At 49.0% G+C, this 26416-nt stretch overlaps 1 protein-coding gene across 1 annotated transcript; it reads left to right on the top strand.

Annotated features, from left to right (window-relative positions):
• The first annotated feature begins 315 nt into the window (after positions 1-315).
• Positions 316-25177, top strand: GCAT (glycine C-acetyltransferase). Its single transcript, XM_060245481.1, has 9 exons — positions 316-618; positions 3792-3922; positions 4796-4897; positions 9439-9585; positions 10277-10431; positions 20389-20471; positions 21325-21496; positions 22475-22596; positions 24687-25177. Exons 1-9 carry the CDS (start codon positions 420-422, stop codon positions 24836-24838), a joined length of 1263 nt encoding a protein of 420 aa, XP_060101464.1. The 5' UTR covers positions 316-419; the 3' UTR covers positions 24839-25177.
• Positions 25178-26416: the final 1239 nt, after the last annotated feature.

Here is a 26416-nt window from a genome sequence, read left to right as displayed (position 1 = left end):
ATGACCTTGGGTCAGTCAATAAATTTTCTCAGAGCCGTTCTCTCAAGAGCAATTCTCCGAAGAGTTCTCTCAGCCCCACCTACCTCGCAGAGTGCCTGTTGTGGGCAGAAGCAGGGAAGGAGATTGTAAGCCGCTCTGAAACTCCGAGGGAAGGGCAAGGTATAAATCCAACTCTTCTTATTCAGTTAGCTACCGTATATCCACCCTGCTCAAGCTCCCCCGCCTCAGCAAAGTGTACGCTCGAAGGGGGAGCCTGTCTCTTTAAACAAACCCCCTTTCTAAGGAATTCCACTTGCAAAGCCTCTCTTCTCTTCCTGATTGGCTGCTTCAGTCCACACCGCCTTCTCCATTCCTGTGGCCTCCCTTCCTCCTCTTCCTTCCTTCCCTTTTTTGAACTGGAACGCTTTCTTGTCGGGGGGATGTGGTGCCGCCAGCTTCGAAGAGGCCCGCTTTCTCTGGGCTCAGGCAGCAATTTCAGGGCGCAGTCTGCTTTAGCGCAGCTCAAGCACGTCCTGGAGGGAGAGCTTGAAGGCATCCGAGGGGCCGGGACGTGGAAGAGCGAGAGGGTGATCACATCGAAGCAAGGGCCGCATATTCGCGTTGAAGGCAGCCGAGGAGGTGGTTGGGGCAGGCGAGGAAGGAGGCATTTGGGTGGTGGAAACTAACTGGTGGAGGGGCGGGGGGCGTGTCGAGGTGGGCGTTGCATTCAGAGGCACAGATTAATTAGTTAAGCTTCACCTCTGTGTTGGTATAATAGCATCTGCATATCGTTCTTCACTCTGCCATAGATCTGTTTTGCGTTGATCCTGCTTTGTTTGCATATCAAAAGTTGGGAGCAGTTCTCAGACACCCCGAGAATATTAATTAATTTTGGGTTGGGTATTGTTTTGAGCGGCTTTTGTAATATCGGGGGACTGTCACCTTCCTGTTGTGGAGTGGAAATGTCTCAAGTCGCAGCAGATTGAGGACGATCCTGTAAGGTTTTCAAGGCAAAAAACGTTCAAAGGCCTCCTGCCTGCTTTGCTTTAGAGACCCTGGACTTCCTTGGTGGCTTCTCAGTTATTTGTGTTATTTTGTTTATAAATACGCTCATGCTTCCGAGACAATGAGTGAGATGCAGTTTATGAAAGCATATGCTGAGATAATTTTTGTTAGTTGTAAAAATACCACTAGTCTCTTGTTTTATAAAGTGCTGCAGAGGACTGATTGGCAAAATCTCTGGAATACGGTTTCTGCAGAAATTAAAAACTGTGCCTCTGCTGCTGAATGTTTGCCTGTTGTGTAGCTGTGAAAGGCACAGGCACCCTGCTAGGAAACAAAATGGTGTCAGCCCTAGAGAATCTGAAGAAAGTATTGTAAAAGTTGTCCAACATCTTTTGCTAAACAAGATAATCCACTGTAGCCCAGATGAATGGAAAAGTATAACTTCAAAGCCTCCATCTCTGCAAATCTGATTGCTGAGCATATAGCACTACAATAGGTGAAATTCAGCTTCCATGAGTAGCAAACATCCCTGAACCAAAACAGCCCAGTCTGTGGCCAACTATCTCCACATGCTTAAGAGAATTACTAAATAGGAGACCCCTGGCCTTATGAAACATCTATGCATGGCAGAAACTCCTTTCATACCTTGGTAAGGGGAGGGTATACAGAAATTATTTCACAAAATTGTGCCATATTATCAAAACCAAAGTGATTCAGCATGATTTTTTAAAAGTTCCGCAGAGATTGAAGCTGGACAAAGGCACTAATATTAAAAAGAGGCAGTAGGGAGAGCTTACATAGTTATGAATTGTTGAACTTGACATAGTATGCATATGCCAGTCATTGCCTGGGGGTGAATATAAAAGGGCAGATGCAGAATGTACATCTGTGATCATAAACACCTTGTATGCTCTGCCTTTTTTTGGTTCCTTCTGCAATTGCACCTGGTTTTTTGGCCACTGTGTGGGACTTGGATGTGCCATTGGCTTGATCCAACATGGCTTCTCTTATGTTCTCAAATGTTTTTGCATTGTATTTTATAAGAAAATATTTGCAACATAGTTTTTATTCTTGTCTAATAAAATTGTCAACGTCTGAAGAAAGAATGATGAATAATTTGGACTGCAAACTTCAAATTGTTGTTTCTTTTACATCTCATAGTGCTACTCTGGAAATCCTTTATTGTTTAATAAGCACATTATGTTGTAACACAAAATATTTAGTAGGAAAGTGATTTTTTTTAAAAGGCGGGTTTAGGTTTTGTCATTTTTTAAACTGTTATTTCATCCAACATCTGTTCCTTAGCCTGAGGTTTTAACAGATGATCTCATCTCTGCAGAGCTGGTGTTGTCTTGTGGTTACAGTTTTGAGCTAGGACCTGGGAAAGCCAGGTCCAAATCCCCACGCTACCATGGTAACTGAGCCAAGGTCACTCAGCAACTCACATATTGTACACATTGCAGGGTTGTTGTAAGGTAAAATGGAGGAGAGGATAATTATGTAAGTCACTTTGGGTCCCTCACAGGGGGGAGGGCACAGTGGCTTCATTCAATGGTAGAGTAAACTGACTTAGCCTACCAGATCTACTAGTACTAGTCACGGAGCAAATAGGAAAGTTTTTATTGCCCAGTAATCCACTCTTACTTTTCTTGGCTTATCCAAGAAAAGTTCCATCTTGCCCATTTGAAGCATCTTATCTGTTTGAAGCAGCTCAAAAAGTGAAAACAAGACAGTGAAACTATAAAAAAAGAAACAAAAGAAGACCCAACTTTTAAGAATTAATAATCTTTAAAATGGTGTAAAACAACATTTATCAGCCTAAATTAACATCTGTAAAACAGTTCTCAAGTTAGAAGCGAACCATAAAAACAGTTTAAAAGATGAAACCATTCAGCTTGGATAAAAAAATAATGTTTTGGCCTGTTGCCTAAAGTCCAGTAAGGTAGGTGCCACATGGGTGAGATGAGGATTCCAAAGACAAAGTGCCACCTGTGAAAAAGCCTGTCTCTGTTGCCATGCACTTCACCTCTACAGGTGGTGGCGGCACAGAGAGCTGGGTATGGAAGTCTTTCTAAAGTCTTGATGCTAGTATGGGAGGAGAAGCCTTCAGTCTTTGTGTGTAGAAAGTCCTATAGTGGCCAATTTGTTCTGTTCAGTCCAACACTAGCATGTAGTAGCATTGCTTTTGCTTCTTGGCTTATCATGTTCAGGCATTGATCTTCAGTAACCAATGCTTACACTCTCAAAACTGTCCTATTTTGCATTCCCTGAACTGGACATTCTTTCTCTGTTAATTGTCAGCCTCTCCACCAGATACTAAGATCAGCCTTGCTCTCCCTTTCTTTACAATACTGTTCCACTTGTTTAGTGCTAAAGCATCAACTGTCCTTTTTTGTTCCTGTAATCTTGAAATATCTTTTCCCACAAAGACAGTAGGCAACAGAAACTGGAACTATTCAGAGGGTCAAAGGTTCAGACCACAGTTTCCTTGCCTTCTCCATTTCAGGGGCCCAAATACAGCTACAGTTGATGAACAGTTTAATTATAGTATACAGTGGTCTCTTTGGTGTGTAGGAGAAATTCCAAGAGGGGTGTCTTTTTTTTCCCCTTTGGACTTTGGCTTATGGACACATCTTGTCCTTTTTGTGTGTCAATCATGCTGGGACAAACTGAGTTTAAGCCTTTTTAAAATCAAAAGGAACCAAGTGGCCTACTGAAGCCAATGACTATAGCTATAGCTGCCTTCTTCCTGCTGATTCTTACCTTTTTTTGTTTCAGATATTTTTGTTTACCTTTTTTTGTTTCAGATATCTTGAATTTCTGTGCCAATAATTACCTTGGTCTCTCCAGTCACCCTGAAGTGATCAAAGCTGGACTGAATACCCTGGAGAAATATGGAGCTGGCCTTAGTTCTGTCCGCTTCATCTGTGGAACACAAGTAAGATAGAGCAGGAACATGGAGCCAGACGGGGCTTCCATCTCTCTTTCCCCACCTCTTCCATTTCCAATGATATAACTGTATTTGCAATGTAAGCATGTAAAAATGCTGCTCATTTTTTTTTAGTAACTGCCATAGTGGAAGTCTTTTGACTAGCTCTGCTATTATTTCAGTGAATAACGGAAACATAGCCAGTTTTCAGTACCATTATTATGTCTTCTTCTGCTCTGAGTGCACCAGACATACTGAGTCTGCCATTTCCCCATCATGGTAAACTTGTATTTGTGACCAGCTTGGGCTGAACATGGGCACCATGTGGCTTGTATGGATCAGTGCATCTGAGCCATCCCAAATGACCTGGAAGCATCAGTAAACACAGAATTGAATCTGCTGGAAATTTCACTTATGGAAGAGGGGGATTTTTGCTGATCTCTGCCATCGCTTAGCAGGACCCTGATTTGCCTCTCATTTTGTTCTTGAGGGTCCTCTAAACGCGCAGCAACAGCATTTTGGGTTGCAGTGGAAGTCAGGCAAGAGGTTCCACTCCAGTGACAGAGATGTTGCCCAGGATCCAGTTCAAGAAGTAGGAGGTTTAAGATCTCAAATCCATTTTCTCTCTCAGGGTTGCTTGAGGGATTTTTAAAATATTATTTATTTACAGTCCACCTTACTGAGGCTCAAGGCAGATTACACCATCAGTGCAATTAATATGATATATCTAATAAGCAAATGGAGCTGCTTTCTGAACAAAGCATAAGTATTAAATATTACGTCAGTAGAAACACAATTTTTATTACATTTCTGCTGACTGTCAATTTTGTCTTCTGCCTGCATTTTGTCTTCACTTTTTCTGTCTGCTCTCCATCTCTGTAGGATATACATAAGGACCTGGAGGAGAAGATTGCTCGTTTCCATTGGAGAGAAGATGCCATTCTCTATGCCAGCTGCTTTGATGCCAATGCTGGAATCTTTGAGGTTTGAAACACTTTGTGTACAGGAGATTGATGGGGACAACTTGGAATTCCAAAATTCTCAATTATCTTTTGCATGGGATAGCTAGTTTGAGAGAAGAAGGAAGCCCAATTGCTATCAAAAAGAGACACTTCCTATTAGCAAAAGAACTGCCTTGGAGGATGAAATTGATCCGTAGTAGGAAAGGACAGGAGCAGATGGAGGAGGAACAGAAGTCTTAGTGTATTCACATAGCCAGATCTAGCCCTGAAGTCACTGAATTTAGTTGAGTCTTGAACCTGCAGATACAACTTAATGTGGCCATGTGCTTGTCTCCTATTTTGAGGGAGAATCTGTTTCACATGAGTGTCAGCCAGAGTTGGAGACAAGATCTTGCACTGTGCATGGCCAAAGGGGAAATACCAAACTCTGTTCAATCTATCTTGGGGCTGGCAGACATGACCATCACAAATGCAATTTAAGCAGGCATGTATAGCCACTTCTGTCTTTTGGCAAGTCAGTCACAAGATACGATACCATTCATAGGACTAGGGTTTTGTGTACCACAGGGATTCAATGCTGCCTTGTGCTTTTAGTAGAAGGTGGCTTTTGCAAGCAGGGGGGGCTGGCACAGGAAAGCTTGACTAAGTTCTTCATTCCCTGTACTCCCAACCTTATTGATAAGGCAATAGAGAAAGTACAGCACTCCTCAAATCTAAAGTGTGAGCAATAACACTTAAATGCATATATTTATATTAGGAGCTTAAGCCAGTCCAAACTTATTCTTTTAACCAGATGCACAAACCTTAGTATTTGGACATAAGTTTTTGCATTCAGTTATAGAAGAGGCACAGGACTGGCCTGCTTAAAATATACACTTAAGTGGCTTTGAGCTAATTTGCTGTCAAAAGAATGGCTTGTTCGAAATTATAAATAAATATATAAACAAGCAAATAAATAATTATAAAGAGTATAAGAGCAATCGGCCATCTAAAAGAACAGCTTGCTTCTAAAAATATTACAGAGAGCTATTGGCCAGCCAACTCCAGAAGGCTTGTGCATCTGGTTAAAAGAATAAGTTTGGACTGGCAGGAAGCCCAATCCAGACATAAGTGGCGGACAGCCATGGCGTAACTGCCGCGCCGCTAGTAGACTTCCTGAGGACTTCGGCACGCTGGAGCGTGGGGAGGGGAGAGGCATAGCTTGCCGTGAGGGAGACGGTCGCCATGGCAATGCCGCTGGTGTAGGCACGCAAGGGAGGCGGAGGCAGCCAGAGGGGAGGACCAGCCCATCCCCCCCCATTGGCGCATGCGCCGTTGCTCATGACAGTCAGGGATGAGGAGAGGTGGCCCCGGAGAGGCTGATAGCCATCCCCAACCCACCCCCAAACAGAGAACGGAGCCAATGATGGGCAGACGATCAAAGGCAAAGGAGAGACGTCCCACCAACACGGGGAGGGAACAGGAGTGAGGCTGGGCACAAGAAGCCTGGCTTGGTGGCGAGGTGGGGGCGGGACAGGGCCGCACGGGAGCACGGAGAGGCCATCAATCCCCTCACACCCTCCCGCTGTCAGAGACTCTGCCAATGGCAGGCAGACGGGCAGAGGCATGCGCAGACAAGCAGGAAGTACCAAGTGCAGGAGTTCGCTGTTATAGACAGCGGCTGGAATGTTTGTCTGGGAGTGAGCAGCCCATCAGCAGACACCCCCCCACCCAGAGACCCCCTGTGTTGCCTTGACACCCCCTGCCATGTGCACGGAACACCTCCCCCAGGGGCCGCAGAACTCAGAGTGCGAGTTCATCAGCCTCAGAGCTCAGAGTCCACTTCATCAACCCCCCGCTTAGTGCCCTGCACACAACAGCCCTATGGGGTTGGGTAGGCTGTCAGCCTGGGCAGGCTGACGGGTGGCACCCCCCCCGCCCCTGTCCAGCCACGCAGGGGCAGCATGGCGACTCATAGTCCACCCACCCCCGAACCAAGTCTGCCCACCATCCCAGGCATTCTCTCGGAGAGACCACTGACAGAATGGGGGGGGGGCTGCCCAGGGAACGTGCAGCAGATGCCAAGCAGGAGAGACAACAGAGGGCACAGCTCAGACTTTATTTTTCCGGAACAGAATGCAATGGTTGCCCTGGTGCGTGCTGGGCAGTCTCGCCGTGGGCAGGGCTCCATTCAGAGCAGCAGGCAGAAACAGCTGAAGGAATGGGTGGGTGGTGGAGTGACACACGCAGAAGCCTCTGTGTTGGATTCTCACCTGCAAAACAGAGACAGAGATCAAGAGCATCTGAAGGAGTGGCAGCTGGAGGAGGAGGCCGCATTTCAGCCAGGCACTCTCTTAAAGGGACAGTCTCTGACCCACCTCCCTGCATCGGGGCAGCTGCCATACATACACACACACACACCCTGCCCTGCCAGGGGTTGGGAACTCGGCAGAGGTCAGACCGAGGGAAGGGAGCAGGCAGTAGCACAGGGGAGCAAGGTCAGCAAATGCCCCCTGCTGGAGCCCACTGCCTGGTTCAAGTGCAAGAGACGCTCACACACCACCCTGTCTAGAGCAAGGGGGGGAGGACAGTGGGGGCGCACAGTTGAACTTACCCAGCCATGGGCGACAGTCCTCGTGTACAGAACTTCCGGGAGCTGTGAACCTTTGGAGACCTGGAAACAAGAGCAGATAGCCCCAGGGGAGAGACCTCACTCTCCCCCTAGCAAGCCAAAGATACTGTCAAAGCAACCGCGCAGTGAAAACCAACGTGCCTACCTGTCCCTCGCTCTAAGTCCATATCATGGGGAGCTCACAGGCAGAGTTTCTCGCCATGCGCATCTGTCCCTAACAACTGAGTTGCGGGAGGTCAGAGCGAAAGTATTTCTAGGAGGGGGGGGCCTGCCAATTGGCTGCTGGGGAGGGGGCTCGCCAGTCCAGGACATGAGGGGATTGGTGAGGCCAAAGGGGTTTGCGAGCTCCCGCGACGGCCTTTGTTTTAGGTTTCAATGAGTGCCTATGGGGCACGCCGCCATTTTTGCAGACGTAACTTTGCGCCTCTCAGGGGGGCGTGTCATGGCCCAAACTACTCAGGGAGCCGCCTAAGCCTGGCCACACCCCCAACTCCACCCCCTCCTGGCCGCCTAAGCCTGAGCGCTACGCCCCGCCTCACCTCTGCCAATGCTCGGGCGCAGCCCTCAGGTGCCGCTACTCAGGCAGAGCGGTGCTGGGGCGGCCCCATGCGCACATAGCTCTCCTCCGCTGTGGCGGCGCCGGCTATACATCAGCACAGCTGGTACTTGCACCCGTGTAGCAGATCGTCTGTTCCCAAAGGACTTTCCGCCCCACCCCCTTAGGATTGTGCTGTAAAGCTCCTAATATAAATATATGCACTTAAGTGTTATTGAGTGGATGAAAAAACTTAAGATAGAAGATGTTGCAGAAGAGCATTAACATTGGGGTCGTTACAAGCAGCTGGTAACCCAGGAAGGAATATAGGAAGGATTACTCCTGAGGAAGTCCATTGACGAAATGAGCCTATATCTGGGTGCTCATAGGAACTTTCTTGTAATATTGGGACGTGAGCCTGGACCTCTGTGATAATATTGTTATGTGAGTGGAGATTTCTAGTGAAGTATAAAAAGACATTTAAAAAGGTTTTAAAATGGTTTCATTAAACATTGTTAGCCAGCACATCACAGTATTTGTTTCTTTCATTGCCTGTCTTATCAACTGTGATCCCTTTTTGTTGATTATACTCAGTCAAGGCTACTGTCAGGGTTGACATCCACTGAATGCCCCAGTGGGCCCGGCACTGCCAACCCCAAAATGGTTGCAGCATAACAACAAACGCTACTCAGCTGCTTTATTTCTTTAATGGCAATAGAATTAGATCCCCTTAGGAGGATCTAATTCTATTGTGGTCTGCTGGAATAGCAACTTTGCCTCACTCTACTTAAATGCATTGAGGAAAAAGAGGGAAAGGGTGCTCTTTTTCTCTCTGGCTACTGCTTGCGATTGCCACTACTCAATGGAAGAATCTCATCTGTCCCTTCCCAGCACTGTAGCTGATGTTACGCCTTGCTTTTGTTGCTTGCTTAGTATTTGGACAAGCCACTGAGGAATAGCAAACTACATCTTTCACCCCTTGCCCTCTGTTTGTTTATGCCTGAATGAGGAGGGAGCAAGCAAGCTACCCACTGCAATGTGTTGATGAGGGGAGGTATTGAAATGCATATTGCCTAGAACACCCCTACACCAGGAGTTAACCATTGGGGAAGGGGAGTTTGGCTCAACAGTAGGGCATCTGCTTTCCATGCAGAAAGTCCCAGCTTCAATCCCAAGCATCTCCAATTGACAGGATGAAATACTGACCTTGATTGACCAAGGTCTCATTCAGTAGAAGGCAGCTTCATGTGTCCATTGGCTTTCCTAAGGGCAGTGCTCTCCAGTGTCTGATGCAGTAGACTTTCCCAGTTTTTCTGCTTGACGTCTTTTAACCTGGGTGCAGGAGACTGAATTGGTGACCTACTTACTGTATGGGAAGTTTCTGAGCTGCCTGCAATTTTTATTTTGGTACCTCAAGGCCTTACTAACCCCAGAGGATGCCGTCCTTTCTGATGAACTGAATCATGCCTCCATCATTGATGGGATCCGGCTCTGTAAGGCCAATAAATATCGGTACAAGCACATGGACATGCAAGATCTGGAAAGCAAGCTGCAGGATGCGCAAGTAAGTTGGAGCTGTTTTCACCCAGAATGATCTGTTAGCACATTACTTCATGTGAAGGGACTGGGTTTACAGTTTACAAGGGATTGGTAATGGTGGAGAAGCTTAGGCAACATTGACCATCATTTCCATCTTGCCTTGGTGCGCAGTCCACAGGGAACTGCTGAATGGGACTTGTATTTTCAGTTCACATCGGGCAATACAGCAGGGCTGGACAGTGTTCTTTGTGAGCAGAATGTGCAGCACTGAGCATGCCCCAATCTCTTCTGCAGTGCACCAGTATCCAAGGGTACAAGGGTTCCTATGCAAAAGTGCTGATGTGGAAGAGATTCCCAGAGGACAGAAAACTTTGAAAGTCACCAATCTAGGTTATCGATCAGGTTCTGGGAGATGTGACAGTTCTGTGATTGTTTGTTTGTTTATTTATTTAATTTTTATGTTCCACCCTTTCCCGAATTGGGCTCAGGGCAGATGACAACATAGATAAAACAACAATTAAAACGTATAATTAAAATCAAAACAATATGAGACAGTACAATAAAACAATAGGCAAGTTGTAGACCATAGATGGCGGTTTCAATCGGGCACATGTTCTTTGTTCTTTGTGTCAATGTCTGTCTCCCATTTCCCACTACAAGCAGTGTTCTCAAGCATTACAGGCTTTTGCTCATGAGCTACGTGGTTATCTTCCCAGGAATATCGCCTGCGGTTGGTGGCCACTGATGGTGCTTTCTCCATGGATGGTGACATTGCCCCCTTGAGGGAAATTTGTAACCTGTGCAAGAAATACAATGCCATTGTTTTTGTTGACGAGTGTCATGCCACTGGATTCCTTGGGCCCAATGGAAGGTATGAGATCTGATTGTCCTACTTCGTCTCCTTCTTTGGTGTTTAAAAAAATCAATAGTGATGTGTGAGGCTGGGTCATTTGTGGGTCCTCTCTGCCTCTTTGTTTATGAGGAGTGGTATGTGAGAAAGAAATTCTAAATCTCTGATGTGTTCATTGTCACTTGCAGAGTAGTTCAGTGAGTTTTAGACTGTGTTTCTAGGAAACTCTGGAGCTCCTTGCTGAGAGAGCTTGTCTGCTATTACAGTTTTTCTTGAATAACCACTTCCATCACAATCATCCCCTGCAATACACAGTTGTGTGTTACCAGCAATATAGGCTAGCTCAGCAAGGCCCAGCAAATTTCACTGGAGCTTTTTATTTCTTCCTTAGCTTTTAAAAAAATCACATTTAAATCATGCATTTTCCCCCATAATGGAACTCAATAACAGTGTATGTAGGACTCCCAGGAGGTATCCCATCCAGACCTATTGAGTTTCAGCAAGGTTGCTAAGTCACAATCCTTCAGTCCATACCATGGGAGCCTTATAATTGGAGTATATATTCAAACATGTTCCAGAAACTCTCCAATACACAGGAGTGCTGTTGCAGTCTCAAGGGCATTCGTCAGTTGCAAGCTTGCAGCTCTCTGTGTTTAGAGTAGCACTAGGCAGCAGTTCTGGATCTTGCTTTGGTGAGGCCTTTCTATTGGCAATGGCAAGAAGAAGGAGGAAGAAATTCAAACTGGTGATTCTAAAAACTTCCATTGGTGCCTGGGCTTCTCCTGCTGACACACAAGGAGATCTTTGGAAAGGGCAAGAACAATATTCCTTCAGAGGCTGGACACCTAGATGACTAAATAGATCCCTGTTCCAGCAAAATAGCAGCATCTGAACATCTTTCACTTCTACAACCCTACACTTTGGAATGGCCTAAAGAGAAGCCATAAGGGAAGCCTCAGCACAGGCTTTAATTTACTTGCTTCATATACTGAAAACTGTTACCTTTAGCTGGACCACAGATTCTAATATTGCAACTCTGACAATATTGTAAACCACCAAAGAAGGGAAACATTTATTATGTTCCTATCAGAACATACCTTTGTTTACAGAGTACCATTACATAGCACCCTTTCGAATTGGGTTAAAATTCAAGCTACATCTACATTCTTCTGTGTTGGGTTTCTTAATGGAAGCTATTGAAAATCAGGGAATACATATGAAATTTTTTTGCCTGGTATCACCTTAGCACAATAACAAGCCCATCTTTTAGTATCAACACATTTATGCCTATCATTCTTCAACCAGATGTCAAAATGCCCTCAAACCATCACTTGAGAAAACCCAGGCCTGAAAATAATTGAAACTAGTGGATACTTTCCTACAGCTGAATAACATATTTATGTCCCATGTGAGTGGGGACATTGTAAGACTTACAGGGGAAATCCCATCTGGTTCTTGCTGACCCCCGGTTTCTCCCATACCTTTGCTGTTTTCTGTCCCTTTTCCAGCTCCCCCTTGTTTTCTGGCATTTCTCTGGGCCCCTCCAACAGCACCCTCCAAACCCCCTCTGTGCACATGACCCCATTGTGTGGCATTTTGATCCACATTCTGGAGCCATGTTTAGAATTAGATATATGGTTGACAGTTTCCCCATGTTTTACGTTCTCTATCTGAGAGAAAGAGGTTAAGAGAGTTCTGCTATCCCAGTGTTCTGGCATTGATATTTAAACTATATTTAAACCATGGTGTAAGTGTAACAGCAGTTAGCACTGCTGCATGAGAATATTTAATGATATTATTGATGCCATTTCACCTTTAACTAAGGTGTAAAAGTCTGGTTTCAATAAAATGGAAGTGAGAAGACAAATGCTGCAAAGGAAAGAATCTTTAATGATTGTATAACCCCTATGTGTTCCACATGCAGTTTCATCAAGGGGAATCTATCAAAATAATGCAGATACAAAAGTATATTAAATACATCATTTTAAAGTCAATTAAAACATATTGATAAAACACGGCATTTTTATTGAGCTTGTACAGAGTACAATTCAAAATAAGTTATTTATATTAAGACAACTGAATCAGCATTACCATCCATTACATATTACATAATCATATAAAGTCTTCATTTAAATTTATTGTTTTATTTATTTATGCTTTACTCCACCCTCCCTGCAAGCAAGTTTAAGGCAGATCAAAACAAGAGAACAGTGTCAGCAACTCATCACAATAAAATTCCAATTAAATATACAGTTAATAATTATAAATATACACTTAATAAAAATAAAATAATTAAAATAAGACTAGAACAGGTAGCAAGAATTGCATAAAGACCTCTTTGAGTCACATAGATGGAGTCAGATGGACCCTTCAACAATATAGGAACTACAGCAGGGAGGCCAGCTGAAGTAGACACCCATTTAAGGATCATATCAACCTTCCAGATTCTTTTTAAATTAGTCCTGTATGTACACTATAGCAGAGTGAGCTGTCTGGGCATGTCTTGGCTTTTATCTATGTGAGCATCTGAAGAGGAAGAAGATATTGGACTTATATCCCATCCTATACTATGAATCTCAGAGCGGTCACAATCTCCTTTATCTCCACTGCCCCCCCACAACAGACACCCTGTGAGGTGGGTGGGGCTGAGAGAGCTCTTGCAGCAGCTGCCCTTTGAAGGACAACTCCTCCAAGAGCTATGGCCGAACCAAGGCTATTCCAGCAGGTGCAAGTGAAGGAGGGGGGAATCAAAGCCGGTTCTCCCAGATAAGAATCCACACACTTAACCACTACACCAAACTGACTCTCTGCCAGGAAATGTTCTCATTTAACCCTTTAGGGTACAGAGTTCCGAGTTTCAAAATCCATTCAACTTCTTTTCTTGATTAGAAGTCTATAGTCTTGTCTGTTACATTTAAATATAGCCCCAAACAAAAAGTCTGCAGGTTTGTGATTGTGCTCTAGGAAATGTTCTACCAGAGCAGCACCAATTCTTTTATGTGATACATTATTCTTGTGTTCAGAGACTCTTAATTTAAGAGGCCTATGTGTTCCACCTATATATTCCACTTTCACAAGAGCTTGCATAGGCCATATGATCACTGTTGGAAGTTGAGAATTTTTTAAGGTAATATTGCTTATGGCTTGTAGGACTGGTAAAATATTTCATAGATTTTGTATTTTTACAGAAACAGCAGTGCCTTTAGGGAAGCTGCCCTACTGGAGGGCTGGATCCTGGTAAAACAGCTTGTGTATTCTTCTTTTGATGAGTGTTGCTATGGACTAAAAGATCTTTTAGGCTAGCTGCTGGTTTTTTTGCACTCAATAAAATGGGACTTATACATTTAAAGAAATATTAATTTAAGATTTTGTTCCATTGAACACAGGAATAAAACAGAAGTCTAGTGGTTATCTTGAAGACGTACCCAAACTTAAGGTGCTACTAGCCTTCTGTTTTATTTTGTTGCTACAGGTTAACACAGCTAGGGTGACCATAATGTCTGAAGGCCAGCCAGGGACACTGGGGGGTGGGTGGGTGGGTGGGTAGGGGTGTGCGCGCGCGAAGCGCGCGCGCGCCGCCGGAAACAGGAAGTGACGTCACTTCCGGTGACGTCACTTCCGGCGACGTCATGCCACCACCGGAAACAGGAAGTGGCATCACTTCCTGTGACATCATTTCCCCCGCGTCACCTGCCGGAAACGGGAAGTGACATCACTTCCTGTGACATCATTTCCCCCAAATGACATCATTTCCCCCAAATGCCACTGCCGGAAACAGGAAGTGACTTCACAGCACTTCCTGTGACGTCCCCAAAAATCCCCCAAATATCACCGCCGGAAACAATTTTGTTCTCAAATCCTGTATATACTTCATCAGTATATGGGATAAGGCACTTTCTCAACTGTGCTGCATAATGCAGCCTATTTATTTTGTCCTGTTGGCTCTGTTGGCTCTATCTGCGCCACCATCATCACTTTCGGGGTGTGGATCCCCCAGTGGGGTGGTCTCCCGACTCCCTCCGCCGACTGTTTCTGATAGCCCTGCGCCCCCTCTTTCATTTGATATGTGTCCCGTGCGGGTGCCACCCTCCCGCCGGGAGATGCCACAAAATGAGCCCCCTTGAGGCTTATGGCGGCAGGGCTCGGGGGAAGCGAGCTAGACTGCTGTTCTTTTGAGGGGTTATAGAGTGTTTCGAGCCCGTCCCTGTGGCATCGGTCCCATCGTTGAGGGACCCAGGGGGCCGGCGCAGCGGCACGCCGAAGCAGCCTGTCACTAATAACACCGGTCGAGATGCAGGACAGGAACCTGGAAGTGACCGACAGGCTGCTTCAGCGTGCCGCTGCGCCGGCCCCCTGGGCCCCACAATGATGGGACCGATGCCACAGGGACGGGCTCGAAACACTCTATAACCCCTCAAAAGAACAGCAGTCTAGCTCGCTTCCCCCGAGCCCTGCCGCCATAAGCCTCAAGGGGGCTCATTTTGCGGCATCTCCCGGCGGGAGGGTGGCACCCGCACGGGACACATATCAAATGAAAGAGGGGGCGCAGGGCTATCAGAAACAGCCGGCGGAGGGAGTCGGGAGACCACTCCACTGGGGGATCCACACCCCGAAAGTGATGAAGGTGGCGCAGATAGAGCCAACAGGACAAAATAAATAGGCTGCATTATGCAGCACAGTTGAGAAAGTGCCTTATCCCATATACTGATGAAGTAAATACAGGATCTGAGAACAAAATTGCACTAGAAGACACAAACACAAAGCTCCCTTACACTGAATCAGTGCTTGGGTCCACCAAAGTCAGTATTGTCTACTCCAGTCACAAACACAAAGCTCCCTTACACTGAATCAGTGCTTGGGTCCACCAAAGTCAGTATTGTCACATAAGAGAAGCCCTGTTGGATCAGGCCAGTGGCCCATCCAGTCCAACACTCTGCGTCACATAAGAACATAAGAGAAGCCCTGTTGGATCAGGCCAGTGGCCCATCCAGTCCAACACTCTGCGTCACATAAGAACATAAGAGAAGCCCTGTTGGATCAGGCCAGTGGCCCATCCAGTCCAACACTCTGCGTCACATAAGAACATAAGAGAAGCCCTGTTGGATCAGGCCAGTGGCCCATCCAGTCCAACACTCTGCGTCACATAAGAACATAAGAGAAGCCCTGTTGGATCAGGCCAGTGGCCCATCCAGTCCAACACTCTGCGTCACATAAGAACATAAGAGAAGCCCTGTTGGATCAGGCCAGTGGCCCATCCAGTCCAACACTCTGCGTCACATAAGAACATAAGAGAAGCCCTGTTGGATCAGGCCAGTGGCCCATCCAGTCCAACACTCTGCGTCACATAAGAACATAAGAGAAGCCCTGTTGGATCAGGCCAGTGGCCCATCCAGTCCAACACTCTGCGTCACATAAGAACATAAGAGAAGCCCTGTTGGATCAGGCCAGTGGCCCATCCAGTCCAACACTCTGCGTCACATAAGAACATAAGAGAAGCCATGTTGGATCAGGCCAGTGGCCCCTCCAGTCCAACACTCTGCGTCACATAAGAACATAAGAGAAGCCCTGTTGGATCAGGCCAGTGGCCCATCCAGTCCAACACTCTGCGTCACATAAGAACATAAGAGAAGCCCTGTTGGATCAGGCCAGTGGCCCATCCAGTCCAACACTCTGCGTCACATAAGAACATAAGAGAAGCCATGTTGGATCAGGCCAGTGGCCCATCCAGTCCAACACTCTGGGTCACATAAGAACATAAGGAGGGAGGGAGGGAAGGAAGGAAGGGAGAAAGGAAGGAAGGGAGGAAGGAAGGAAGGAAGGAAGGAAGGAAGGAAGGAAGGAAGGAAGGAAGGAAGGGAGGGAGGGAGGGAGGGAGGGAGGAAGGAAGGAGGGAAGGAAGGAAGAAAGGAAGAAAGGAGGGAAGGAAGAAAGGAAGGAAGAAAGGAAGAAAGGAGGGAGGGAAGGAAGGAAGGAAGGAAGAAAGGAGGGAGGGAAGGAAGGAAGGCCACCCCCTCCCGCCAGCCCCCCCCCCGGCCCCCTTACCTGCGGCTAGTCCGGCGGCGGCGGCGAGTCCGGCAGCGGCGGCGGCGGCGGAGAGGGCTTTCCGACGCCCCCCCCCCCCGGCGGAGGAGAACGGGGGGGAATGCTAGAGGCCCGGGAGGGCGTCGGAAAGGCCCGCGGGGGTCGCTGGAGGGCCTCCAGCGACCCCCGCGGGCCTTTCCGACGCCCTCCCGGGCAGGTAAGGACGGGGGGTGGGGGTTGCGAGGCCGGGGAAGCCTCGGGAAGGCCCGCGGGGGTCGCTGGAGGGCCTCCAGCGACCCCCGCGGGCCTTTCCGACGCCTTCCCGGGCAGGTAAGGACGGGGGGTGGGGGTTGCGAGGCCGGGGAAGCCTCAGGAAGGCCCGCGGGGGTCGCTGGAGGGCCTCCAGCGACCCCCGCGGGCCTTTCCGACGCCCTCCCGGGCAGGTAAGGACGGGGGGTGGGGGTTGCGAGGCCGGGGAAGCCTCGGGAAGGCCCGCGGGGGTCGCTGGAGGGCCTCCAGCGACCCCCGCGGGCCTTTCCGACGCCTTCCCGGGCAGGTAAGGACGGGGGGTGGGGGTTGCGAGGCCGGGGAAGCCTCGGGAAGGCCCGCGGGGGTCGCTGGAGGGCCTCCAGCGACCCCCGCGGGCCTTTCCGACGCCTTCCCGGGCAGGTAAGGACGGGGGGTGGGGGTTGCGAGGCCCGGGAGGGCGTCGGAAAGGCCCGCGGGGGTCGCTGGAGGGCCTCCAGCGACCCCCGCGGGCCTTTCCGACGCCTTCCCAGGCAGGTAAGGACGGGGGGTGGGGGTTGCGAGGCCCGGGAGGGCGTCGGAAAGGCCCGCGGGGGTCGCTGGAGGGCCTCCAGCGACCCCCGCGGGCCTTTCCGACGCCTTCCCGGGCAGGTAAGGACGGGGGGTGGGGGTTGCGAGGCCCGGGAAGCCTCGGGAAGGCCCGCGGGGGTCGCTGGAGGGCCTCCAGCGACCCCCGCGGGCCTTTCCGACGCCTTCCCGGGCAGGTAAGGACGGGGGGTGGGGGTTGCGAGGCCGGGGAAGCCTCGGGAAGGCCCGCGGGGGTCGCTGGAGGGCCTCCAGCGACCCCCGCGGGCCTTTCCGACGCCTTCCCGGGCAGGTAAGGACGGGGGGTGGGGGTTGCGAGGCCGGGGAAGCCTCGGGAAGGCCCGCGGGGGTCGCTGGAGGGCCTCCAGCGACCCCCGCGGGCCTTTCCGACGCCTTCCCGGGCAGGTAAGGACGGGGGGGTGGGGGTTGCGAGGCCGGGGAAGCCTCGGGAAGGCCCGCGGGGGTCGCTGGAGGGCCTCCAGCGACCCCCGCGGGCCTTTCCGACGCCTTCCCGGGCAGGTAAGGACGGGGGGTGGGGGTTGCGAGGCCGGGGAAGCCTCGGGAAGGCCCGCGGGGGTCGCTGGAGGGCCTCCAGCGACCCCCGCGGGCCTTTCCGACGCCTTCCCGGGCAGGTAAGGACGGGGGGTGGGGGTTGCGAGGCCCGGGAAGCCTCGGGAAGGCCCGCGGGGGTCGCTGGAGGGCCTCCAGCGACCCCCGCGGGCCTTTCCGACGCCTTCCCGGGCAGGTAAGGACGGGGGGTGGGGGTTGCGAGGCCCGGGAGGGCGTCGGAAAGGCCCGCGGGTGTCGCTGGAGGGCCTCCAGCGACCCCCGCGGGCCTTTCCGACGCCTTCCCGGGCAGGTAAGGACGGGGGGTGGGGGTTGCGAGGCCCGGGAGGGCGTCGGAAAGGCCCGCGGGGGTCGCTGGAGGGCCTCCAGCGACCCCCGCGGGCCTTTCCGACGCCTTCCCGGGCAGGTAAGGACGGGGGGTGGGGGTTGCGAGGCCCGGGAAGCCTCGGGAAGGCCCGCGGGGGTCGCTGGAGGGCCTCCAGCGACCCCCGCGGGCCTTTCCGACGCCTTCCCGGGCAGGTAAGGACGGGGGGTGGGGGTTGCGAGGCCCGGGAGGGCGTCGGAAAGGCCCGCGGGGGTCGCTGGAGGGCCTCCAGCGACCCCCGCGGGCCTTTCCGACGCCTTCCCGGGCAGGTAAGGACGGGGGGTGGGGGTTGCGAGGCCGGGGAAGCCTCGGGAAGGCCCGCGGGGGTCGCTGGAGGGCCTCCAGCGACCCCCGCGGGCTTTTCCGACGCCTTCCCGGGCAGGTAAGGACGGGGGGTGGGGGTTGCGAGGCCGGGGAAGCCTCGGGAAGGCCCGCGGGGGTCGCTGGAGGGCCTCCAGCGACCCCCGCGGGCCTTTCCGACGCCCTCCCGGGCCTCCGCCGCCACCGCCGGGCCCCGTGGGCGGGCGGGGAAAGCGGCGAGGGAGGGAGGGAGGGAGCGTCCCTGCGCGTGCGCAGAGCGATCTGCGCACGCGCAGGGTCGCTCCCTCCCTCCCTCGCCGCCTTCCCCGCCCGGGCGCGCGGCCCCCGGCTCTCTGGCTGGCTAAACCGGGACCTCTTAATGGTCCCGGTATACCCAGGCCGGGAGCCGGGAATTGGGGGCCAGAACCGGGAAAGTCCCGGGAGACCGGGACGGTCTGGCCACCCTAAACACAGCTACCTATCTAGAATTATTTAACACTGGGACCAATTTCCCACTAGCCTTACGCTGCTCTCACTCTCCTCTTCTCCACGGGGCTTCTGTCGGATTTCACACTATCTGCCCCGGGGCTGCAACTCGCTCCGCCTCTTTTGCACAGCAAACAAAATCCTCTAAAAACCAGTTTCTGTTTGCTGCGTGAAAAAGGCGAAGCAAGTTGCAGCCCCAGGGCAGATAGTGTGAAATCCAATGGAAGCCCTGCTGAGAAGAGGAGCATGAGAGTGGCATAAGGCTAGTGGGAAATAGGTGTGGGTCTTTCTGTAGAGTCTTCAATGAAGTTAAGGAAAGAGGACTATAGCAGCGCCCGCCTCACGGCCTCACCGGATCTCTTTATATCAGTCTCTTCGGGGTATTTTACTTTATTTATCTGATGGAAATATAATTCACTTCGTAGGGGACCACAGCAGCTTTGTTAGTTTTTTCCAAATATAGGCTCCAGAGAAACTTTTTAACGCAAACCACAGAATTTATTGTAACACAAAGTCTTAAACTGGGGATATGGGAGATATTTACACAGGCTAACACATTGCTCAGTTGTTTCAGGCTTTACATTAACTTTTTCTTTCTTGAGTCTCTCAGTTTCCAGTTCACAGTTTCCCTATAGTACACACTCTCCACCTCTAGCAAAGGTCTGGCCTCTTGGGATTGATGTGCCAAGTCTCACCCCTCGACTGGAGCCTCTCCTCCTAGCCCTTCTGGTTTCTTAGACCCACATCCGTCCCCTCAACCTCTTCACTAGTCCTTCAGAGATGCAGATAGGTGTCTGCGACCGTACAGGTCTTGACTGACTCACACTGGTTACACACACAGCCCTCGTGGCTATTTTTGTCGCGCTTGCAGTCAGCTTTTCTTCTCTTGAAGACTTTCCCGCCACTGTCCCAAGCTCCATCAAAGAATCAGCTGCCCTCTCAGCCTCTGTCAGGCACGAACTGACCCTCTCAGTCTCTGTCAGGCTCCAACTCTGACAGACTTCTGACAGGCACAACTCTGTCAGACACCAACTAACTGACTGATTGCCTCAGCAGTTTCTGTCCCTCACAGACTTTCCCTCCCTGAGAGTTCCGAGCACTTGGCCCCCACCCTCAGGTCACCTGACGCAGGCCCTCTGCGTCTTCAGTTTCTGCTTAACCCATGGCTTACCGTCACAAGGACACTTGGCAGAAACCTTCTCATTTTAATTGTAGATATCCTTCCTTACTAATTTTTTTTCTTTTTTGGCCGTAATCTTGTAAGTAAGTGGATCACAGTTGCCTATACCTATTGAATGGGATGTTGAAACTTTTCTCCTGCTGTGCAGACATCTCTGGGAAAGAACAAGGTTGCATGAGATAGGCAGTGCCTGAGCTACCTAGGCTAATAAAGGTAATTCTCCTTGCAGGGGCACAGATGAGCTCTTGGGTGTGATGGATCAAGTCACTATCATCAACTCAACCCTGGGGAAGGCACTTGGAGGAGCAGCAGGTGCAGTTTCTAACTAGTGGTGTCCTGTTTCTCTGTTTGCAAATCCTTGAATTTTATGTCCAGCAAGTCTGCCTAGCGTCACCATCTACAGTCTGTCACCCTTTTCAAATTAAAAACAAAACACCTCGTATGTCAAGACTTTTGGCCCAGGCTGAGAACATTAGGCTCAATGAATGTCATTGCAGCAGGGGCAGTTACTGAAACCATAGAGTTGGTGCGTACCAGTGGTATTTGAACATAACCCATTGCTCAGCATTGATGCCATTAACCCAGCAGCCCAGTAGGGTGCAGTTGTGTGTGTTGAGAGGAACATTTGAAGACAAACACTGCCACCCTGCATGAGCTGCTGATATAACCTTTGCACTAGAAGGTACCACTGTTTTCTCCATCACAAATGATTGAGAAAAGGCCATCTGCTGAGCTCTTTCTAAAGGAAATATGAGGTATTGGATTGGGACAGCAAAGCCTCCTGCTATCCAGCATTCCTTTTGGTAGCACCTGATGTCTTGAGTCTGTTATGGTTATCTGTCACTGACTTGCCAGGTGTGAAGCCATGGCAGGAGAGAAGAAGGTTATTCCATGGCATGGTGAAGCCATTCTGCAGATTCTTCCTGCTGTTTGCTTTCTACCTTTCTTTGTCTTCCTCAAGATCTCTTCCAAGAACACAGCATACTGATCATGTACAGTGGCCCATCAAGGTCTTCCTGAGTTTGCTTTTTGCCTAGGACTGCAACATTTGAGTGTAGGGATGGTATCAAGTACCTGGTAGGCCACAACATATGGGCTATGTGTGGTTTGTTGGGTCCCAGGTTTTGCAAACCAGCTGTATAGTAATAATTTCTTCTCTTTGTAGGTGGCTACACAACAGGCCCCAAAGCACTAATTGACCTTCTGCGCCAGCGATCTCGCCCTTACCTCTTCTCCAATAGCTTGCCTCCTGCTGTTGTGGGCTGTGCTTCGAAAGCTCTGGATCTGCTCATGAAGAGCAATGCCATTGCACAGTCCATGGCTGCCAAGACTAAACGGTGAGAGAGAGTAAGTGAATTATGTTGGAAGAGCTTCAGGGGGAAGCCTTGGATGCCCAGTTGTTTCCTTCACACCTTCACTCACAGGCAGCCAGTTTAATGTAGTGGTTATGTGCACGGACTCTAATCTGGGAGAACCAGGTTTGATTCCCACCTCTTCCACATGCACCTGCTGAGTGATCTTGGGTCAGTCACAGTTCTTGAAAGAGCTGCTCTCTCAAGAGCAGTTCTCTCAGAGCTCCCTCAGCCTCACCTACCTCACAGGGTGCCTGTTGAGAGGAGCAGAAGAAGATTGTAAGCCACTTTGAGACTCTGAGTGAAGGGCGGGTTACAAACCCAATCTCTTCTTCTCTTCTTCTCATCCCCCGGTTTGTCACTTTTGAGAATGCCTTCATTTTTATACCACAACTAAGGAATTAATCCATCTTGTTCTTTCTCTAAGGATCTCATAATTCTGTTATTCTCTGTTTTTGTTATCTGTGGTTAATTAGTCCACTGGTAGAATGTAGAATCCCCTTTGGTTTCTGTGGAGATGCCTACCATCCTAATTGGGTCCTTCAGTATCCTACAAGAAACGAGTGTGGGCCCACCTGCCAAGTCCCATTGGATATCCATGGCTTGGTTTATCAAATGTTTCTTCACTCCCATTTTCCCCTTCTCATACCCCAGCTATTTCAAATGTGTCCTATGTATTACCTGGCACCATCTCAGTTCTTGCCAGCTTTAAGAGAAAATGGTGATGTATCCAGGACCAAAGTGAAGCACATTTTTCTAGCTTCCTTAATTTGTACTGCTGGTAAAATAATTTTGTAGAAGTTTCATAATTTGGAATGGAAGTAACACAGAAAAATACAGTCTTGTCATTGCACAACATTGGATAATGACAGTTGGTACTGTAGTACTGGTTTGTGTGTCTGGCCAGTGATCTTTGGGTGGAGTTTAGAAAGAGAGAGGTGAAAACTTTCCTTTCCCTTTCAGGTTCCGAAGCAAGATGGCCTCAGCTGGATTCACCATTTCAGGAAATAATCACCCAATTTGTCCTGTGATGCTGGGAGATGCCCGGCTAGCTTCAACAATGGCTGATGACATGCTGAAGAGAGGTAACGGTAGTCTTTGATGTCTTGCCCACAAATTGGCCACATCTCAGCCAACCTGAAGCTGTTCTCAAACTTCAGTCAGGGAAGGGGGAAAACTCACCTGGCTCCTCTTTAACTTAGAAGTTGCTCCATCATAATGCCTTCCGTCTTGTCCGTTCATAAAGCAGTCCTGTGAACCAAGAGATAAGATGAGCAAGCAAGCATGAAGATGGGTAATATTTCATCTCTTTGAATACCTGTTGTCATGCAATTGTTAATTTACAGCAAGCCCTGCAACCTTACCACTGGCTGACTGGAGCAACATAGACACTTTTCTTTCTAATCCCATCTGAGTTCAGCACGAGTCCATTTGAGATGAAGCAAAACTAAAGCCCCATTTTTGAATTGGTGTTTTCCTTGACAGCTCTGTAGAGGGTAGCATCATCCTTAGAAAGCAGCCTTAACATGAGCGGCCCATGGAGGCGCACTATATAGCCAAGTATTCTCTTTCTTCTTGACCAGATTTGAAGACATTTTGCTGCCTTGTGTCAGCAAACTTTCCTCTGTGACCTTGCAAGGATCCTGGGGGTGCACCTCTCAACAGTGTCAGCAGCATTGAATAATGTCAGTTTGGAAGCTTGCAGTCCAAACATTATGTATTGATCTGATCTTGCCATTTCCCTAGTTCCCAAATTTTGCATGTTCAAATACCACTGGTACGCACCAACTCTATGGTTTCAGTAACTGCATGTATTGATTTGAACTAGCCATTTACCTTCTCCCTCCGAATGTGTTTTGGCTGTTGTTCTCCTGCACCCCCAGCATTACTGGGTCACACTGCTGCAGTGATTGTTAAAGCCCACCACTGTCAGTCAGGATAGACTCTAGACCGGGGTGGCTAAACTGGCTTGGGAGCCACATGCAATTCTTTCACATATATTGTGCGGCTCCTGAAGGTCTAGGAGAAGCTTAATGCAGGCTTACTTTCAAGTAAGTGTACTTAGCATTGGGACCTCAGTCAGCCTCTGAGTGCTAACCCATAGGTAGGTGACTATTTCTGCTGTGTCTGAAGGAGGGAAGGAGGGGGAAATAGGCAGGCTTGCTAGCTTTTCTTCTCTACCACAGAGGTTGCCTAGAAACCCATGGTGGGGAAAGAGAACACAAGAGCCGAGGAAGCCACTGGAAGGAGGGATGGAATTAAAGAGGGAGGCTCAGAGTTCCCCTTTAGTTTCATAGCTCTTGTAGCTGCTGTATTTAATAACTTTGGCATAATGATACAAAGGGTGATCAGTGATTTGTATGGTGTATGTGTGTTTCCTTCTCCCACTGGTGCCAAAAAATAATTCCCTAACCTTTCCCTATGCTGGTCTTATGGGCGCTGTTATTCCCAGCTTTTTAAAAAAAGTTTTCTTCTAGCATGGTCATGTTGTAAAGTGCATACATATGTATTTTATCTTTCTGCACAAAAGAAAGCATTAAGAGTTTTAATAAAGATGTGTGCAATATTTGTACATCTTGCAGCTTTGATACATTTATTCTATGTGGCTCTTACATTAAGCAAGTTTGGCCACCCCTGCTCTAGACCTATCATCAGCTTCCTTTTTAAGTAGTCTGATCAAGAGTCACAGTGGTTTCTATCACAAACAGCCCCTCTCTGTGTTAAATGCTGTGAAGTTTTTTCAGTATTTTTAGAGCCCACTCTCTTGAGGCAGGAGGTGGCTACTTCTTTATCACCTGTATCTCTTTCTTCAAGCCACCTTTGTTTCCTTCAAGTTCCTTTTTTCCTCATATGTTCCCTGTTTTTTCCCTTCCTTTCAGCCTCCTTATATCTGATTTATCTTATCAACCAATCCTTTGTTTAGATCCCAGCCAAACTGGCAACTTCTCTTTCCTCACAAAAAGAATAGACTATAAACTGTTCAGTTCCTTGAGCAGCTGCATAGTCTGCCATCACAAGGGTTCAGTCCTTCAGTATCTGATGCTTCTTCACCATAGACATTTTATCACATTTTTGATACAGCACAGATTATTGCAACTGGCTATTGCTTGGGATAGTTAGGGCCTTGTAACACTTCTGTTAGCCTACTACTTCCCTTTGTTTGCTCATCCAACAGGCATCTATGTCATCGGCTTCAGCTACCCTGTGGTGCCCAAGGGGAAGGCACGGATTCGTGTACAGATCTCAGCTGTTCACAGTGAAGAAGATATTGATCAGTGTGTGGAGAGCTTTGTTGAAGTGGGCCGGAAACATGGGGCCTTGCCCTGAATGGCTGGAAAATCTAGGCTTTTCTTTCAAACCCTAAGGATGGAAACTGTTTTCTTTTTCCTCAGAAGGGAAGGAAGTTTGAAATGGGGATCATTGCTCATGGTGAATTCACTTACCTCATTTTCATCACTAGTTGTTTCCAAAAGCTCATTGAGGCTAATGTGCCAATGGCCAAGAGAAATGTACATACAGTACAGAAAGTGGCGCATCAGACTACTCTGCTCTTTTTTTAAAAATGCCTGTCTCCAGTGTTGGGCATTCTTCCTCTACTCAAGAAAGACCATGTTAGGACCAATGTCTGGAAGACTGAATAATAATAAAGGCAATTTTGAGACTGGCTTCAGGGCAGGTTTTTCTCCCACATGGCAGCCACTGAAGGAAATGTTGAACACTGTGGCCAGTGACTTGTGTTGTGTCCATGCTTTATGGGTCTCTTAAATATTGGCTTGTTTGCCGATCTCCTGATCATCTTCTACACAATCCGCATTTTCTTTCTTTCAGCAGCTGCTGGCTGGAAAGATGGGGAGTTTCTGAGCTCAGAAGTTCCAGTAGCAGCTACATGGGGAAGAGTGCCCTAGGCAGGGCACCCCGCCCTCGGCAAAAGCAACAGGGAGCAGCAGCATGCCTTTGCCTCAGAGCATGCGCTGTGAGGCTGCTGTAGCTCCACTCCTGCGTCTGACATGGCTGTGGAGCAACAGGCAGGCATGCTGCTGCTCCCCATTGCTTTCGCCAGTATTTCCCTCGCCATGGAGGCAAGGGCAGGTGGGAGGGCAACACCGGCGACCGCCTGAGGCTCACACCAGCACCCTTGCTAGAGTTGTGCCCCAGGCAGCCACCTAATCTGCCTAGTGCAAGGGCTGACCCTGCATTGTTTCACCTTAGTAGGAGTTACTCAGGCTTACTAATCCTGTCAATGACCCACCAAATATTTGCCCCTTTCCTTTCCCCTGCTCCTGCCAACCTCTTCTGTTGTTCCCAGTGGTTGCCATGGTTGATTCTGTAAGATGGCCCTCTGGGATGAATGGATTCCACAATTGCAGTATATGAGCATGGAGTCTGATATTGGATGGAGTCTCATCTGGTATGGTTCTTGTCATAGGTTTCATTGGCCATGGTATCATGGGTATCCACCTGTTGATTCCAGCATTGCTTGGCCACATTCCACATAGTTGGTGTGGAGCCTGAGACAGTGGGAGGAAGTTGTTTCTCCCCTGCCTTTCATTCTTGAACCTTATCAAAAGAGCATCCTTAACCCACTAGAGGGCATAATTGTAGCAATCCAATTGCATTGCTGAAGGGAAAAGGGAAGAACATGCACACCCCCTGCTGTCTCAAGGGGGTGTGCTTTATGAAATCTGTTGCTTGGTGGTGTTCAGTTTTGCAGAGTACCAGAGAAAACTCAAAGAATGGCAGGTTCTTGTTCCTCTGTATTTAGTAAGCAGTAAATTCAGACTGGGGTCAGAAACAGGAAGTAAGAATGTTGTTTCTTCTGAACTTGTATGGAAAGTACCTCTTGGGCATGCTCCGGAAGGCAGCTAAACTGCCCTTTACTGCCCTTACGTATATGTCTCCCACTTT

Source organism: Heteronotia binoei, chromosome 8 (assembly GCF_032191835.1).
Source record: "Heteronotia binoei isolate CCM8104 ecotype False Entrance Well chromosome 8, APGP_CSIRO_Hbin_v1, whole genome shotgun sequence".
Lineage (NCBI taxonomy): Eukaryota > Metazoa > Chordata > Lepidosauria > Squamata > Gekkonidae > Heteronotia > Heteronotia binoei.
The sequence above is the reverse complement of the archived record's forward strand: the minus strand, read 5'-3'. Positions and strand labels throughout refer to the sequence as shown.

Coding starts and splice junctions, on each gene's coding strand:
- GCAT (XM_060245481.1), top strand. CDS start 420: ATGTGGTGCCGCCAGCTTCGAAGAGGCCCGCTTTCTCTGGGCTCAGGC. Junction 619..3,791: donor CGTTGAAGGCAGCCGAGGAG/GTGGTTGGGGCA, acceptor TTTTTGTTTCAG/ATATCTTGAATTTCTGTGCC. Junction 22,597..24,686: donor TGATGACATGCTGAAGAGAG/GTAACGGTAGTC, acceptor CTCATCCAACAG/GCATCTATGTCATCGGCTTC.